This window comes from Mycteria americana, chromosome 22, assembly GCF_035582795.1.
Source record: "Mycteria americana isolate JAX WOST 10 ecotype Jacksonville Zoo and Gardens chromosome 22, USCA_MyAme_1.0, whole genome shotgun sequence".
Classification (NCBI taxonomy): domain Eukaryota; kingdom Metazoa; phylum Chordata; class Aves; order Ciconiiformes; family Ciconiidae; genus Mycteria; species Mycteria americana.
Window position 1 is genome coordinate 1268696 of NC_134386.1, and position 16170 is coordinate 1284865.

A 16170-nucleotide genomic window follows, 5' to 3' on the forward strand; every position below is an offset into this window, starting at 1 on the left:
AAAAAGAAAAAAAATAGCTACAAAAATAGTGACAATTTCTCAGCTGAGAACTTTGTGCTGGCGAAATCTGCAGATCCCGTCACTGAGACGTTCCAGAAATTCATCCCGGTTTTGTCACGTTGGCCAAGTTGGAAGAAGAGAAGACAGAAACCGTCGCCGGCGGTGCCCCGTTCTGCGGAGATGGAGGATTTCAGCCTCAGGGGCCACACGCTCGGTTTTAAGATCCCACCAACGACATTTTTTAAATATTAAAAATCTTTGGGGAAGAAAAAAAGAAAACAAAAGAAGCCCTTCCTGCTGGGAGCCGCTTCCTGGGCGCCCCTCATCCCCCGACCCTCCCCTTGGACCCCTGCATGCCCGGGGGTCCCCGACCCGCCTCGCGCTGGGGACGGGGCAGGGGGGACAGGACGGACGGGAGGAAAACGCTGCGGCCGCCAGCTTTGTCCCTGCACAGGGAGCGGGACGGGGCTGGGCCGTGGGGCAGGCAGTACCCGGGCTGTGGGGCAGGCGGTTCCCAGGCCGTGGGGCAGGCGGTTCCCGGGACGGGAGGCTGCAGTGGGGAGGGGGAAGGTCTCTTATTGCTCTGTGCGGCTGCGATGCCCATCGCACGCCCGTGCTTTGGGTGAGGTGGAGGCAGGGGGGGCCCCAGGCGGGGGGGGTCTCTCCAGGCCCCCCCAGTCCTTGCCTGGGCAGCCTCCTGCTGCCGCCGAGGGCAGGACGAGGCACTTCTCCTGCTGCCGCACGCAGAGGTCTGGCGTGGACGGCAAGGCACTGCGGGCAGGGGTGCCACCGCGGCACCCCACGAGGCGCCGGCGTGTCCGTGGCCGCCTGCGGGGCCGGGCTGGGCCGGGGCAGCGGTCGAGCCTCTGCCGCAGCCACCGGGCTCCAGGTCCCCCGGCCACGCCGCAGCACGGAGGGGCCGGGGCGAAAGCCGGGGGGACGCCCCGGGGCAGGCGGGCAGCGGCAGCTGCGGGAGCAGCACCGAGGGGCGGCAGCACGGTGGGTGCTCTCCACCCGCTCCACCGGGGCAGCCCGACACCGGCGCCGGGGCAGCGTCCGTCCAAGCAAGCGTCCATGTGGGATGGAGGTGCCGCTGGCGCGTGCCAGGGACCCCGCGGCGGCGGCGGCTAGCGGTCACGGCGCAGGTCGCGGTGCTGTGCCCCGTGCTGTGGGCAGCCCGTGGCACAGAGCACAGCGGCGATCTGGGGCACGTGCCGGGGTCCCCCAGCCCCGAGGAGCTGCTCGGCGGTCACGTCCCCTCTCTTCCTCTCCTGCGCAGCCCCGGTGGGTGTCCCGGCCGCGGCACGGCGCGGGGCCGCCATGGTCACGCTCACATGCTGTCCGCCAGCTGGTGACAGTCCAAGTCCCCCTTCAGCTCCAGGAAGCCCGGCAGCTTCACCCCCGTCTTGCGGTCCACGCACCAGCACTTGCCCCGCTGCCCGTCCAGCGCCGGGTGACACTGAGGGGACGGATTCGGTGAGGGGTGCCCAGCCTGGCCCCCGCCGCCCCGTCCCCACGGGCTGCCTGGCTGGGGCGACCAGGAGCTCTTGCGGGGGGGTTTGCCACCCCCGTCCCACCCCGGGGCTCTCGCAAAGGGCCCCACAACCCCCAAAGGGCGATTCCCACCGAAGCCAGGAGCTGCGGTGCCCTGCTGTGCCCCAGCACCGGCCCATCCGTCCGTCCATCCGTCCGTCCCCCCTCCCAGCCTTGCAAAATGCCCCCACACGAGCGGCCCCCCAGCCCCCCGTGATGGGCGAGAGCCCGTCCTACCTGCTTGGGGTGGAAGTTGCCGTTGCGGTCGCAGTTGGGGATGGGGATGACGTACAGGTCTTCGTGCGTGCGGGTCTGCGAGGCAGCCAGCCTCTCCAGCGCCCGGTGCAGCTCGCTCTGGCACGAGCCCTGCGCCTGCAGGAAGGTGGGGCTGAGCCGGCAGCAGGGCTGGCGCGTGCCCCCACCCCAGCACCCTGGGACCCCAACCCTTGGGGCTGCCCCACAAGCGCCGGCTTCAAACCCCCCTCCTGCCCCAGGCTCCGCCGGCGCTGGAGCAGGGCCCAGGGGTGCTCAGCACCCGTCCTGCCCTCCCCAGCCCGGTGCCAGCCGCCCGCCGCGGTGCCACGCAGCGCTCACTATGGGCCGCGTCTCCTCGCGGTGGTACGGGCTCCCGCTGTTGCGCATCTTGTTGCCGTGGTTGACCCGCTTCGCCTGCTGCTTCTGCAGGCACTTGCGGTCGTGGATGCTGCAGGGGCTGAAGCTGTTGTTGGGGTGGTCGATCTCCTCCTTCTCTGCAAAGACACAGACCGGAGAGGGCTCAGTGCCGTGGGGCGGCCCCGGGGACGGCGGTGCCCCCGTGGTGCCCCGGCGCTCGAGGAGCAACTTGCACCCCCAGGCACAACGCGCAGGCGGTGCTGCCAGACCCCACGGCACCCTCCCTCGTCCCCACAGGCATCACCCCCAGCCCCGGATCCCCTCCTGCCCCTGCCACCGCGCTGGGCTGAGCTCTCCCTGCAGCACTGGGAAAGGCTCCTGGGAGTTTTTACGACTCATTAGCCACGATTCACGGGCTTGTTGCCGTGCGTCTGTTATTGTAGGGTGGCAAACGCATGCTGCGAGAGCGCCAGGCAGTTGCTCCGGTGTGCTGCGCGGCACGAGGGTCTCGGCTGCGCCCCGGCCAGCCACGTGCCGCCAGGCGCCGGGTGCTCGCCCACGGCACCGGACCCACGGGGCTGGAAGGTGACTGCGGGACGCACAGCCAGGGAGCCCCAGGAAGACCCCGGTGCCCCCAAAAAGCGGCTTCTGAGGAGCTGCGGCGGGAATGAGGGCACCGGGGCTGCACCGGGGCGGTGCTGAGCACCCGCCAGGCCCAGGGCGGCACCGGGCGCCGCGGCCAGGAGCGGAGCCACGCTCTGCTGCGGGGCACAGCCCCCACGAAGACATGAAAGAAGGAATTCCTGGAATAAGAAAGTTAATCTCCCGTGGGGCCAATCCCAAAAGGCGGCGCTTGGCATCCTCGCCTGCGCCAGGAGCGCAGCCAAACTGCGATCCCAGATGTTGGCAGCTGGAGGGAGCGTCATGAGACCTGAGCTCTCGGCAGGACTTTATTTTTAAAAAGCTGTCGGTTCCTCCGGTTTGGGGCCCGTTAACGCTCTGCGGAGGGGGGATGCCCCAGGGAGCCGGGGTTCCACCTGCGCTCGGAGCTGCATCAGGCACTGCCCGCGCAGCGTTTTGAGTCCCGGCCCACCTGGGCTGTAAGAGGAAAGCGGCCAGGGCTCCCTGCCCGAGTTTATCCCGGGGTTGGGCTTATAATAATCGATATTGCAGCTGACAACGGGAAAAACCTTCCCAAACCAGGCGGGGAGCGGTCACGGTGCAGGACGGGTGAAAGCACCCAGGGGCTCACAGCATCGGGGACAGAGGCTGCCGGGGTTATGCCCAGCACCGGCCCTTCCCGCAGGCGGGCAGCAGGCAGGCAGCAGGCAGGCAGCAGGCAGGCAACAAGGTCGGAGCCACGGCCTCCTGCCCGCCACGTCCCCGTGGGATCCCGGTCTCCCATGGGCACCTCACGCGGAGGCTCCCCTGCAGCGAAGGCTTCCTGGAGCGGCTCCCAGCGGCCCGGTTAAAGTTCACAGCGAAGCCCCGATCAAATCCTTCTCCTTCATTCGTGTTATTTGCTTTTTTGTTTAATCTGTCAATTTTTTCCAGGAAATGGCTCATGCCCTTGAAATTTGAAACACAAACCCAAAGTCTCCAGGACCCCGCGCAGAGCAATGCCAGCCCTGGCGCGCACCAGCCCCAGCGGCACCAACCACGGGGCCGCGGTGCAACGCGGGCGCCGGCGGCAGAGCCCAGCCGGGGCTCGGAGGGCTCGGGCAGGGATGCTCCTTCCCTCCCCTGCCTCCCCCCTGCACCTCCTCGGGGAGACACGCAAGGAAGAGCCGGGTGGGAGATCTGGCACCGGTGAGGACCACGGTGCCAAAGTCCCGGCACCTCCACGCGCTGCTCCCGCGCCGTGGAAAGGCAGGACCGGGAGGCACCGGCCGCTGCCCGCTCTGCCCGGGGGGAAGCCCTCACTCAGCCCCGGCACGGACAAACACCCCTCCTCCCCAAACCAGCCACGTGCAGAGCGTCAGATCTCTTGGCTTAAATAAAACCAGATGCCAATAGCATTTTCATAAGGTCACACGAAACGTCGGTGCCTCGGGGCAGCGAGGCGGCTCTCGCCCGGCACCCGGCTCTGCGGACAGAGCTCTGGGACCTGCGGTCCCTCAGCCCGCACACCAGCTCCAGGGTCCCTCCCTGCGGCAGGGATCGCCGCAGTCCTCGGGGCGACTTTCCCACCCGCTAAGTGACGTGCGGCAGCTCAAGGAGCCTCTCGCCTCCCTTGGCGATCCTCCCGCACCAGCCGGACGAGGAATCTCCTCGCACTCGCCGCACAAAGGCGTGGAAGAAGCAACTTCTGCGGAGCCTGGAGGCCCCCGACCCGCCAGCCCCCGGCACCGCTCCCGGTGCAGCCCACTCTGCCCCGACCCCTTGGGAAGCACCACCCGGATGCCGGCCCCGGCAGCACCGGTGCCTGCGGGGTGCCCCCGAGCCCCGGGGTGCCCTCTCCCCCCGGTCCCGCTCTGCCTGGCAGCCTCGGCCGTGCAGGGCAGCCCACGCACCGGCCGCCGCCACCCTGGTGCTGCCGGTCGCGGCTGGGGCTGTGCCGGCAGAGAGAGGTCTCCGGGCGGCAGGAGGGGACAGGCAGAGCGGAGGAGGGGGAGCCTGCTCGGCCGAGGGCTGGGGGGAGCCGCTCTGCTTGGTTTGGGATGGAAGCCGGCGCCAAGGGGATGGGAACGGGTGCTGCCCTCGCCGGCCGCGCGGACTGGCCGCCCGGTCCCAGCAGGAGGAGGGTTTCTGCCCGGCCTTCTGCTCGGCCGGCGGACAGGAGACACAAACGAGTCATTCACGTTGCCTTCAATTAACAGGAGCTGCAAATGAGGTTGGTCACGTGCCGAACTTGTGATTCACCACACTGAGCCCGAGGGAGCGGTGAGGGGCTCTGGGCTCCACCGCGCGGCTCCCATGGGAGGAGAGCCTGGGGCAGCGAGCGAAGCCTCAGAAGCGTGCGTGTGTCCGTGGGAGAGGGACGAGTGTCAGGGGCCACCGCAGCTCCAGCCCCGCTCCCCCCACCCCGCCGGCCCGGGCGCAAAGGACCCCCCGTGCCCCATGGGCCGGAGCGGACGCATCCACGTGTCTGTGGCCAACGCAGCACGTCAGCCGCAGCGGTCCCAGCACCCTCCGCTTCCCCGTCCGGCACCCCGGGTGTCTCCCGCGGGTGGTCCCGGCAGGGCCGCGGCACAGCGCCGGCTCTCTTGGCCGCCGGGGCTCGTGACCTGGCAGGCGCCAGCGCGGGGAAGTCCGCGCTCGTCCTGCTGAGCCCTGGCCCTGGCGGAGCGCGGGGAGCCGCGGCGCGGGGGTGGCTGGGGCGCAGGCACCGGGCACCCACTGCCCCTTGGCCAGGGACACCGGCTGGGAAGCCTGGCCCATCGCCATCCCGCGGGGACACGCTGCTGAGCCCTGCCACGCGCAAACATGGCCACGCACATCCGCATCTCCCAGCTCGGCGCCCGACGTGAGCCCGATGGAGGAGAGGTCGGGATGCGGGAGAAGGAGTCAGGGGTGCAGATGCAGATGATTCCCCACAGGGACCAGGGCCTCGCCAGGAGCAGCGCCTGGCCCGGAGAAACCTGAGCACGGGCGAAGGCCAGACCCCATCCTGGGGGACAGCTGGGACAGGGCATCAGCCTCGCCTGGCCCCCCGACCGGGCGGAAAGGGGCAGCGACGGATGCATGCGTGGTGGACGCTGCCGGGGACTGAAGCCAGCCCATCCTCACTGCCCGTGCGCTGTCCAGCCGGGGCTCGGCCACCACCGTCCCTCCTGGTCACGCGGGAAGGGAACAGGATCCGTCCCAGCCGCTGCTTACAGCAACTACGCGGGATGCACGCAATTCCCATGGGGTCAGTTTTTCCCAGACGTAATTATTTACCCAGCATTAAATCACTCATCGTGTGCTGGGGAAAATGTCCTCACCTCTTCCTGGCTGCCACACACGGGTTCAGCCATCGCCTCCCCCAGGCACCCACGGGCTGTGCCGAAAAGCCGCGGCTGGAACGTCCCGGGTCCGGCCCCGTCGCAGGGCTCCAGCGGGGCAGCGGGATGCCCCGGGAGCCAGCCTGGAGCCGGCAGGGCTGGGAGCAGGAGGCAGGGACCAGGGTCCTGCACAAGGTCCCCAGACCCGTAGCCACGGGAGAGGGTCTCGGTCAGGAGAGCGGCCACCCGCTCCCTCGCTTCCTAGAAAGTCCCGTCCCACGGGTGCTGCGGGTCCCGGGCGAGCGGAGAGGCTCTTTCCTGGCAATGGAGCAGGGAGCCATCGTCCAGCCCCTCGGAAAGCCCAGCCTCAGCCCAGCCCCCCCACCGATCCCAGCCTCTTCCCTGGAATGTGGAGCCCCCCAGGCCGAGCCCCCAGACAAAGTGTTTGCTGTACGAGCTGCACCATTAACCGCTTCCCAGCCGCCCGCCCGCTGCAGCCTCCGCTCACCCGGCACCCACTCAGCCCCAGGGACACGGGCGCGGCCGAGGGGCACCTGCTCCATACGCCCCTGCCCCTAAATAGGCATTTACGTCCCTTCCGCTCACCCGAAGGGGACCCCTCGGATGCACTGGCCGTGCCGGGGTGCCCTCGCTGTGCCAGGCAGGGCTGCGGTGGGAGCGATGGAGCCCGCAGCCCCCAGCCCCACGCTCCCGCTGGCTCCGGGCTGCCAGAGGGGGACAGGGACCCACGGCTCAGACGTCCCACCAGGACCTTGCCACCGGGGCCACACCGAGCAATGTGCTGCGGGGGGTCCTGCCCGCATCCTGCTGGGCTGTCCCGGGCAAAGGGGCTCGCTGCCGCCCGCTCCCCCCTGCTGCCACCTGCGACGCTGCAGGCAGGCGCGGTGCCCGGCAGGCGAGCCCTGCTCCCACGGCCACCCACCCGTCCCCAGCAAGGCCAAAACACCACAGGAAGGAAAGGAAAAAACTGCAAGTCTGTTTCCTAAAGGCTCTGGGAAAAAATGCTGCGTTACACGGGGCACGGCCAAAACCAACAGGCCTTGGCAGCCCGACGCAGCCCCGGGCCAGGAAGCCCAGACAGCTCCTGCAGGATGTGGGATGAGGACAGACAGGCAGGGCAGGGGGTCTCCGCAGCAGACCCCATGCCGAGCACTCGCGGCCGACTCCTGTTCCTGGAGAGAGGCGGCCAGAGGGGCCCATCCACGAAGGGCCCTCCTCACCATGGGGACACCGGCAGAGCTGCCGTGGGCCAGCCACGCGAGGAGGGAACGGTGCTGGGATCCGGCCCTCGGGGCGGACAGGGACAGCCCCTTCTGCCCCTCGGGGAGCTCCGGGTGACCCCGCACGGGAACACAGGGCCAGTCCCATGGTGCGATGCTGCTCCCCAGCTCCAGGGGATGTGGTCCCCCTCAGAGCCTGCGGGATGGGGAAGCGGGGAGCGTGGCATCCAGACCCACTGACGGGCCAGCCCCACGGACCAGGTCTCCACGCTCAGCCCCGGGAGCGGCTCCGTTCCCACTGTCAAAGCCACGCCGTGACCTGCGCAGCTCTGGGGCTGGGCTCCCACTGCCGGCTCCGCTCCCGGCCCCCAGGCCCTGTCCGAGCACCACGGGGGTGGCAGGGGGCCACGATCAACACCCGCGAGAGGGTCCTGGGGCAGACAGGCGCGGGCAGAGCCTGCAGGCAGCGGGTTTCTCCAGCCTGGCCCTGCCTGCTGTCCACACCCCCCTACCCTGCCCGGCTGTGGGAAGGATGCAGATTTTGGCAGAGCCCCGGCACAGAGCCCAGCCTGACCTGCCTGCGAGGGAAGCAGGTGCCCCGAGGCCTCTTTCCTGTTTCCTCCTGGCGGTGCAGGCAGAGCTGCCGGCAGCATCCCGGGGAAGGGGCAGTGCAGGGGTCACCATGCGATGGGAGCTTCCCCGGCAGCCGGGACCTGTCCCCAGGGGCCGCAGGTGCCTGCGGGACCCCGGGCTGCCCTGCCGTCCAGGGGCACTCTGCAGCCAGGGCACGGCGGGTGGCGAGTCCCTGCGAGGCACCCCACTCCAGCGTGCACGGTGCCACCGGCGTGGCACTGCCGTGCCAGCGGTGGATAAGGACGGCACAAGCGTGACCCGCTGGCACCCGGCTGTGGGAGCTCACGCAGCTCCCCGGGACACGCTCCACGCACGCCCATCCCCGCCCGCCCCGTCCCGTCCCGCCACAGGGTCCTTGCCGAGCCCCCCGCCCCGCTGCCAGCCCCGCAGCCCCAACTCTCGCCAAGCGAGCGGAGAGCAGCTCGGCACAAACGGGGGGGGGGGGGGGGGGGGCTGCTCGGAGCGGGCACTGCTGGCAACCCGGCACCCACCCTTCGCCCCCGGGCCACCCGGGGCCGGCCTTACCTGGGCTCTGGAGGCTCTCCTGGATGGCCTCGACGTCGGCCAGGTCGGTGCAGACGCCCTGGCCGTGCATGAGGGTGTGCAGGGGCCGCGGCACGCCGCGGGGCGGGTAGCAGCGCAGCCCGGCGCCGCAGCGGGCGGTGTAGACGCCGCAGGCGGTGCCGCGGCCGAGGGCGCAGGTCGCGCAGCAGCCGCAGCCCGGCTCCCGCACCAGCTCCGCGCAGCCCTGCGGCGCCTTGCAGCGCGCCAGCCGCTCCTCCGAGCACGGCGGGCACTGGATCGCCTCCTCGCCGCCGCCCGGCCCCGCCGCCGCCGCCAGCAGCAGCAGCAGCACCAGCAGCGGCGGCGGCGGCGGCGGCAGAGCGCGCCCGGCGGCCCCGCGCATGGCGGCCCCGCGCCCGCGCTCCGGCCCGCGGCTGGCGGCGCTCGGCTGGCGGCGGGCGCGGGGCGGCGGCGGCTTTATGCGGCCCCTGGCCACACCTCCCGCCGCCGGCACCGGGGCCACCGGCGGGGCCGCCCCCGCCGCCACCGGGAAGCCACCGGGGAGAGCCGCTCCCCGCCGACGGGGGCGGCGGCGGCGGCGGCGGCTTCAGCACCGGGGAGGGCGGCTTCAGCACCGGGGCCACCGGCGGAGCAGCTCCGGCGCCGGGCAGCCCGGAGGCGCCCGGCCCCGCACACCACGAGCCCCCCCCACCCCGGAGACCACCTCGCCACCCCCTCGCAGCTCTGCCGCCCCCGGCAGCCGCCCCGGCACCCTGCCCGCCGCCGCCTGCCCGGTCCTGAGAGCGACTGGGACGAACTGGGAGGGGTGGGAAGCATACGGGGCTGCATCGCGGGGGCCGTGGCCGAGACCACCAGCGTGGGGCAGCCCGGGGTGGGCTCCGGGCCCCGGGCGCGGGGGTCCCCGGCGGGAGCAACACAGCGTCACGGGCAGCTCAGCCCCAGTCCGCCGGCGACGCCCCGGGGCGGCACCGCCGGTCCCCGCGCCCCCCCCGCCGGCCCCGCACCGCCGGTCCCCGCGCCCCCGGCCCCGCACAGGCCCGCGATAAGTTGAAAGCTGCCGGCACCTAGTGGCTGTCGAGGGAAATCGGGAGGCGGCCGGGCGGGGAGCCCGAGCATCCCTCCCCGCGGCTCCGGCCCCGCCGGCCCCCGCAGCACCCGGGCGGGGGCGGCCGGGCAGCACTGCGGGACGGCGGAGGCCCGGCAGACGGCGGGGACCAGCCCCTGCGCCCGGGGGAACGGGGCCCCGAGCATCACCCGGGGGCCTGGTGACCCGCGAGCTGCACCCAGGGGCATCTCCGCCAGCATCGGGCTCGGGGCAGCCGGGGGGACCCGCCTGGATGTGGCAGGGGGGTCTTGGACACAGCCCGGGGTGGGGTGAGCTCCGGCACGAGCACGGCCTCGCTGCCCGTGCCCCGCGTGAGGTGCCGCAGTGCCTGGGCAGGCCTTGCGCCGGCTGTCCCCCACGCGCCCGGCTCGCTGCGGGGGCAGAGAGCCCCTCTGCCTGTCCTGGGGACGGGATCCGCTGCGGGCAGGGGTAAGGCAGAGACTGGCTGAACTCACGCCATGGGACAAGGAGCAGCTGCGCGCTGCAGGGAGCTTTGTCCCGCGTGTGCAGGGACAGAGCAGCGCAGCAGCATCCGGGTGCTGGCCGTGTCACCGCGCTGGCCCTGGTCGACGCCAGCAAAACCGCCACCCTGTGCTGCACAAAGACTGGCAAGATGACCACAACCATCCCCACCGCCAGCACCAACGGGGAGGCAATGCAGCCCGTCAGGAAGGTGACCTTCACCCTGTGGGACGTGGGGAGCCAGCCTGGCCCCGTGCGGCACTGCGGGGCGAGCACACCGTGCAGGGAACAACCACATCCCGCAGGGTCTGCGCCGGCCCTGCCGAGGACCTGGCTGAGCAGCGGGAGCCGCTGGGGTTTGTGACTGCGCTCTGCCCCGCGTACATGGCAATTAACGGTCATTAAACACTCAGACACTGGGCCCCGCTGCGGGGTCCTGATGTGGGGCTTGGTGTAGTGGGTGGGATGAGAAGAGCAGAGCCAGCCTGTAATGCAGGGCCTGGGCTGAGAACCCCAAACTCATCTCATGGGTGAGTACATCTAGTGCTCAAACCGGCATCTTGAGGCTTGATTGCCAGCGCTGGTGGCACTGGCCGCAGGGGCTCCCCGGACCATCTTCTCTCTCCTGGGCAGCGCCAAGTGTGCAGGCAGGACACGGGCAGGAAGGTGGGACTTAGAGGCGGGCAGGCAGGGTCTGTGTCCCCCACGCTCCCGATCCCCCCTTCTCCCCTCCCAGCTGGCGCAGGGGCCCTGCAAGGCATCGGCACCCGGTGCCGCTCCGGAGTCCCTGCCCTGCCTGGCACTGCCGCGCGGTGGCCATGACTCGGGGCAGAGGCACCAGCCTTGACACAGCGTCCAGGCGGGGACCAAACCCAAACAGGTGCCCAGCCCCGCTCGGGCCGCGGCACCTTATCAGGCCTTGGCAGCGCTGAGCACCCACTGGAGAGACTGTTGTGTCTGCGGGCGCAGGCAGCGCGGCAGTGCTGGCGGCTGGTGTGGCACGCAGGGAACGGGGATGTGCTCGCTGCACAGCCCTGGGGGCTGTCCTCCGCTCTGGCCAGGCACGGCTCCTCCCCGTCCCAGCACCATCCTGCGAGACAGAGAGGGGGCCAGGGCTGGTGCACCCCACAGCCGTGCTGCCCCCCACCCCGAGATCACGGCCCCGCAGGTGAGGAGGGTGCTCGGTGCACGGTGCTCGTGCTTGGTGCAGCCCAGCTCCCCTGCCTGAGACGGGGCAGCCCCATGGTCCCAGCACATCTTTCCCAACCTCAGTGGTTCTTTGGGGTTCCTTAGGCTTTGGGGGCTCAGGCTGCTTCCCTGCAACCCCCCCAAGCAGGGTCTGGAGCAACTCCAGCCCTGGGGAGAGGCTGCAGGTCAGCGCAGGGCATGGGCAGATGCAGGGCTGGGGGTCAGAGGGGGCTGGAGACCCCCAGCCGACGGTGGCCCTGACGGAACCGGTGAGACACAGGGCCCCTTGCACCCGCTGTGGGACACGCTGACTGCACACACCACAGGGCACAGGTATCGCACGTGCTGCGGGACGCCGACACCTCCCGGGCTCTCGCAGCCCAGTCCCCAGGGCTCAGCCCGGCCGGCCCTGGGAAGGTCTCTGTTCCTTCCCAGCACCAGGCACCGGCGGCCGGGCAGACCCCGTGGAGCACCCAGCTGCTCTCGCCGTGGCCGATGCCCCCTGCTCTCAGCCAGCCCCGTCCTCCACTCTCCTCCTCGCTGGTTTTACTCCCCATTTCCAGGCAGCATCTCTCCTCCCTGGCCCTCCCTCGCCTTGGTTCCAGCAACTCCTCCTGGCCCTGGCTCCCTTCCCCACGGTTCCCGGCTGCCCTCCTCGCCCCTGGCCGGTGGGGCAGACGGTGACCCGGCTGCGTGGGTGCTCAGCCCCCGCCGGATGCGGCCCATGGGGCGCGGGCGCAGGGGCGGGCGAGGGGCGTGTCGGGCAGCACGGGGGCTGCCGTGATAACAGCGGGGGCCGTGCCAGGGCCACGGGAGCAGACGGCGCGGGCGAGCGGGATGAGCCAAGCCCCCCGGTCCTGGGCAGCCTGGCCCCGAGGCAGCAGCATGGGGTCCGGTGAACCCCATCGCCTCCTCTGCGTGCTCTGCATCCTCTCGGTGCTGGCCGGACACCTGCCCCCCACCACAGCCCAGTGGTTTTACCCCCTGGGCTCAGAGGACACCACCCCGGATCCAGGCACCAGCCCCACGGCCCCCACGGCCCCTGCCCCAGACGGGGAGGAAGGTAGGTACGGTGAGGCAGGGGCACGGCTTCCCTGGCAGCCCCAGCTCTGCACCCCAGCAAGGAGGGGGCACTCGGGCATAAGGCTGGAGGGGGAGGTGTGGGGTGCCAGGGTCCAGGGCTGCTAGCGGCACCGCTGTGGCCGCGGTGAGTGCCGGGAGCTGGGAGCGGTGTGCCACCCCGGTCCCCCTCCAGCCCTGCCACCTCCCGCCTCGTTGCCCCTTTGCTCCTGCAGACGGAGATGCTGGCGGCGTGGAGCCCACGCAGAAGGTGCTGCTGAGCAAACCCCCGCTGGCGACGGCCCCCAGACGCCGGGAGCCCCTCGCCAGGGGTGCGGCGAAGGGCCCGGGCCGTGCCCTGCCGCGCACGCGAGGCCAGGTGCCTTTCCCCGGGCAGCGTCCCCCCCGCTGCTCCCCCAGCCCTCCCGAAACTCCCCGGCCGCTGCCGGGCCCCTCGCCACGTCCTTCCCCTTATCTGTGCCCTGCCTGCACAGCCGCACCAGCCCGGGCAGGGCAGCGTGCCCTGCTGCGGCCCTAAGCCGTGGCTCAGCCGCCTCTGCCCCCTTGGAAAGGAGCCGCGGAAGCTCCCGGCGTCCCCCCGCCCGACACAGCCCCACGGCAGCGCTGGGGCTGAGCCCCCACCCTGGGCTGCGGGCAGCGATGGCTGCGGGAGGGTCCCGTGTGTCCCCTGGGATCCCCCCCAGCCCTGCTCTGAGCTCTCCCCGTCTGTCCTAGCAACAGCGACCCACAGCCGCCCCAGAGATATTCGAGGGGAGCGCGGAGGAAGAGGAGTTCCTGCAGATCAAGGTGGTGGAGGGGTCCTGATCCCCGAGGGTGCTGCGAGGGGCAGTCCGGGATGGGCACCCAGGCTATGGGCTCTGGGGGACGCAGGCTGGCAGGGTGGGACAGGGGATGGTGCTCGGGGGTCTCGCGTTCAGCCCCTCCTCTCCTCCGCACAGACGACGGCGAAGGGGCTGCCCCAGCGGGTGCCCCCAGCCCCGGAGACGAGCCCTGCTCTGCAGGTAAGGGGTGGGCGCAGGGTGCCCGTGCCGGTCCCTGGCAGCCAGCGCTCCTGTCCCGTGGCTCACCGCTCTCTCCCTCTCCAGACGCACAACGGCTCCGGTTGCATCTGCCCCGTGCGCCCCGGCCCTCCTGGCCCAAAGGTGCGGTGGTCCTCCCCGGGGAGCGGCGTGGGGTCCCGCTGGGAGAAATCCCTCGGCTCTTTTGGCCCTGCAAAACCTTTTCTGCTCAGGATTTGGACTCTCACTTCGGGGTCTGGGTTGGGGGGGACAACTCAGGTGTCCCCTGCCAGGGGGGCAGCATGTCCCTGAGGTGGGTGCCGGTGGAGGAAAGCGCCGGGGGCCAGGAGCCACGAGCCAGGCTCTGTCATTCCCCAACAGGGAGAGAAAGGTGACCGAGGGTCCCCAGGAGAGAGAGGCCAGCCCGGATTTTCCGGGGAGAGAGGGAAGACTGGCAGCCCAGGGCAGCCAGGTCACCAGGGTCCCCGGGGCCCCCCAGGTCCTCCGGGACCACCAGGGCCCCCGGGACCACCAGGCACCTGGGGAGCCAGGAGCCCACCCGGGCCCGCCGCCCTCCCCGCGGGATCAGAGAACGAGGTGAGCGCCGGGGTGGGGGGCATGGGTGGGCGATGCCGGGGCCGGTAGGTGATGCCAGCACTGGCTGCGGTGTCCATCCCCGGCTGGACCGGCAGGGATGGGGAGGGAGGGCTGGGGCACGGGAGTGTGGGAGCGGGCAGCCCAGGGGAGGGGGACCAGGGGATGGACCGTACGCATCTGTTCACCAACTCTGCTCTCTCTTCCCTCTCTCCCTCCAACCCGACACACAGCTGGGAGCATCCAGCCCTGCGGGGAACCCAGGACCCCCAGGCCCCCCCGGGCCGCCTGGCCTGCCCGGACCCCCTGGCTACCCAGGCCACGAAGGCCCCCCAGGGACCCCCGGGCGGGAGGGGCAGCCGGGACCCCTCGGTCCGCCAGGGGCTGTGGGACCACCCGGATTCCCCGGGGCTGAAGGACCTCCAGGGTCTCCAGGCTTGGCTGGGCCAGACGGACCCCCGGGGGCACCGGGGCTCCCAGGCCCACAGGGTCCCCCCGGGGTACCTGGGCACGAAGGACCCCCCGGTCCTGCGGGACCTGTGTCGCTCCCTGGCAAACCAGGACTCCGAGGGGAGCCGGGATTCCCCGGGCTGAAGGTAAGCGGGTCCCGGCCCCGCTTGTCCATGGCCCTGGGGCCAGAGCAGAGCCAGCGGGGTGGGCACCGAGCCCATCAGAGGGGCTCCGGGGCTGCCCCAGCCCTGCTGCTGCAGGGCCCGGGGGGACGCAGGGTGCTGAGCCCCCGCGCTCACCACCCCGCACGCCGTGTGCCGGCAGGGTGAGAAGGGCGAACGCGGACTGCCGGGCATGCCGGGGAGCCCTGGCCGGACTGGAGAGACGGGCTCCCCAGGCGTGCCCGGTCCCATGGGGCCACCGGGGCCGCCGGGGGACTACAGGGTGAGTAGGGGGTCCCAGGGCTGTGGGTGCTCGGGGGTGGGGGGCAGCCCCCGCGCTCACCCCGGTACGTCCTCTCCTTCCAGTGCGACTCGCGCCACGTGGGGCACCGCGGATCCGCCGGGCCACCGGGCCCCAAGGTGAGCCGGGGGAGCGGGCACCGCGGGCGGTGGGTGTTGGCAGCGAGGGCATGGGGACAGCATCGGCTGTGGCCGCGGCCGCTCCCCGGTGCCCGTGCCACGAGCAAACAGCCCCGTGGCCCCGTGGAGTGAGGCACAGCGCTGTGCCGGGGGGCCGGGAATGCCCGGGGACCACCGGCACCGGGGCACTGACAGGACCTCTCTGCTTTCCTTCCAGGGAGAAAAGGGCGACCCTGGAGAGCGGGTTTGTAGCTGCGGGCACGGGCGCTGGGGGAGCTGGCGGGGGGGTCCCGTCCCCACAGCCTGGGTGTGAACCCCTGAGCCCCGTGTGCTGCCTCCGCGCCCCCACCGCCCTCCCCGTGCCAAGGCAGCACCAGCCTTCGCCTCGCCCCGGCGGCAACACCAGAGTCCCCAGACGGGCTGGGACATAGGGGGGTGGCAAGTCACACCGTCCCCTGCGGCATTTGCAAACGCACGCGTGCACACACCCATGCACGCAGGGAGAGCACGCACGTGTGCGCACCCGTGCAAGCACGCAGCGCGCCCATTCACGCACACAGCACGCACCCCCATCCCCACCACCCGGCGCAGGCTCTAATCGTGCCTCTCTCTGCGGCTCACCCAGGGGTGCTGCTACGGGGAACACGGGTGCAAACCAGGCCACATCCCCTTCCCCAGCACCAACAGCCAGTCCGGCTCCTGGGTGCCCATCAGCGGGTACCAAACGGTGAGTCCTCAGGGTTTGTGGGGCCCCATCACGGCAAGGGGTGCCCGGGGACCCCAGCCTGGCCTTGGGGACACTGCCGCGGGAGCCCAGGCAGCTCTGCGTGCCCCACGCCACGGCTCACCCCACCGGCAGCCCCGCAGGGCTCACGGCCCCAGCTGGGATGGAGGGATGGAGGATGGAGAGGGGGAGGATGGGGATCAGTCTCAATCTTTTCTCTCTTTCTCTGCAGGGTGGCAAAGAGGAGCCGGAGATTTACGGAGCGATCATCCCCCACGTGAGAGACACTGCCTGGCTCGCGTCTGCGCGCTGCCCTGGCCCGGGGAGGTTCAGCCCCGGGAGGGGAACGGAGTGGGAAGGATGAGGGACAGCAATGGGGTGTCTTATAGCTGCCCGCCCAAAAGGCAGCACCAAAATAGCCCAGTCCGATCTCCACACTGCTCTACCACAGGGTCTTCGAGGTCCCCCCGGGAACCCCGGCCCCCCCGGGCCCCCCGGCCCCCCCGGAGCACCAGGTC

The 16170-nt window shown here is 71.3% G+C and overlaps 1 protein-coding gene and 1 long non-coding RNA gene across 2 annotated transcripts; one reads left to right on the plus strand and one right to left on the minus strand.

Annotated features, from left to right (window-relative positions):
* Window positions 1-1189: 1189 nt before the first annotated feature.
* IGFBP4 (insulin like growth factor binding protein 4) lies at window positions 1190-8891 on the minus strand. Its single transcript, XM_075522948.1, has 4 exons — window positions 8471-8891; window positions 2128-2282; window positions 1771-1905; window positions 1190-1459 (listed from the first exon to the last, which is right to left on the minus strand). Exons 1-4 carry the CDS (start codon window positions 8850-8852, stop codon window positions 1331-1333), a joined length of 801 nt encoding a protein of 266 aa, XP_075379063.1. The 5' UTR covers window positions 8853-8891; the 3' UTR covers window positions 1190-1330.
* A 5982-nt stretch (window positions 8892-14873) lies between these two features.
* Window positions 14874-15899, plus strand: LOC142419809 (uncharacterized). The gene is made up of 4 exons (XR_012778638.1): window positions 14874-14928; window positions 15146-15172; window positions 15554-15655; window positions 15885-15899. It is a non-coding gene; the product is annotated as an uncharacterized LOC142419809 (long non-coding RNA).
* Window positions 15900-16170: the final 271 nt, after the last annotated feature.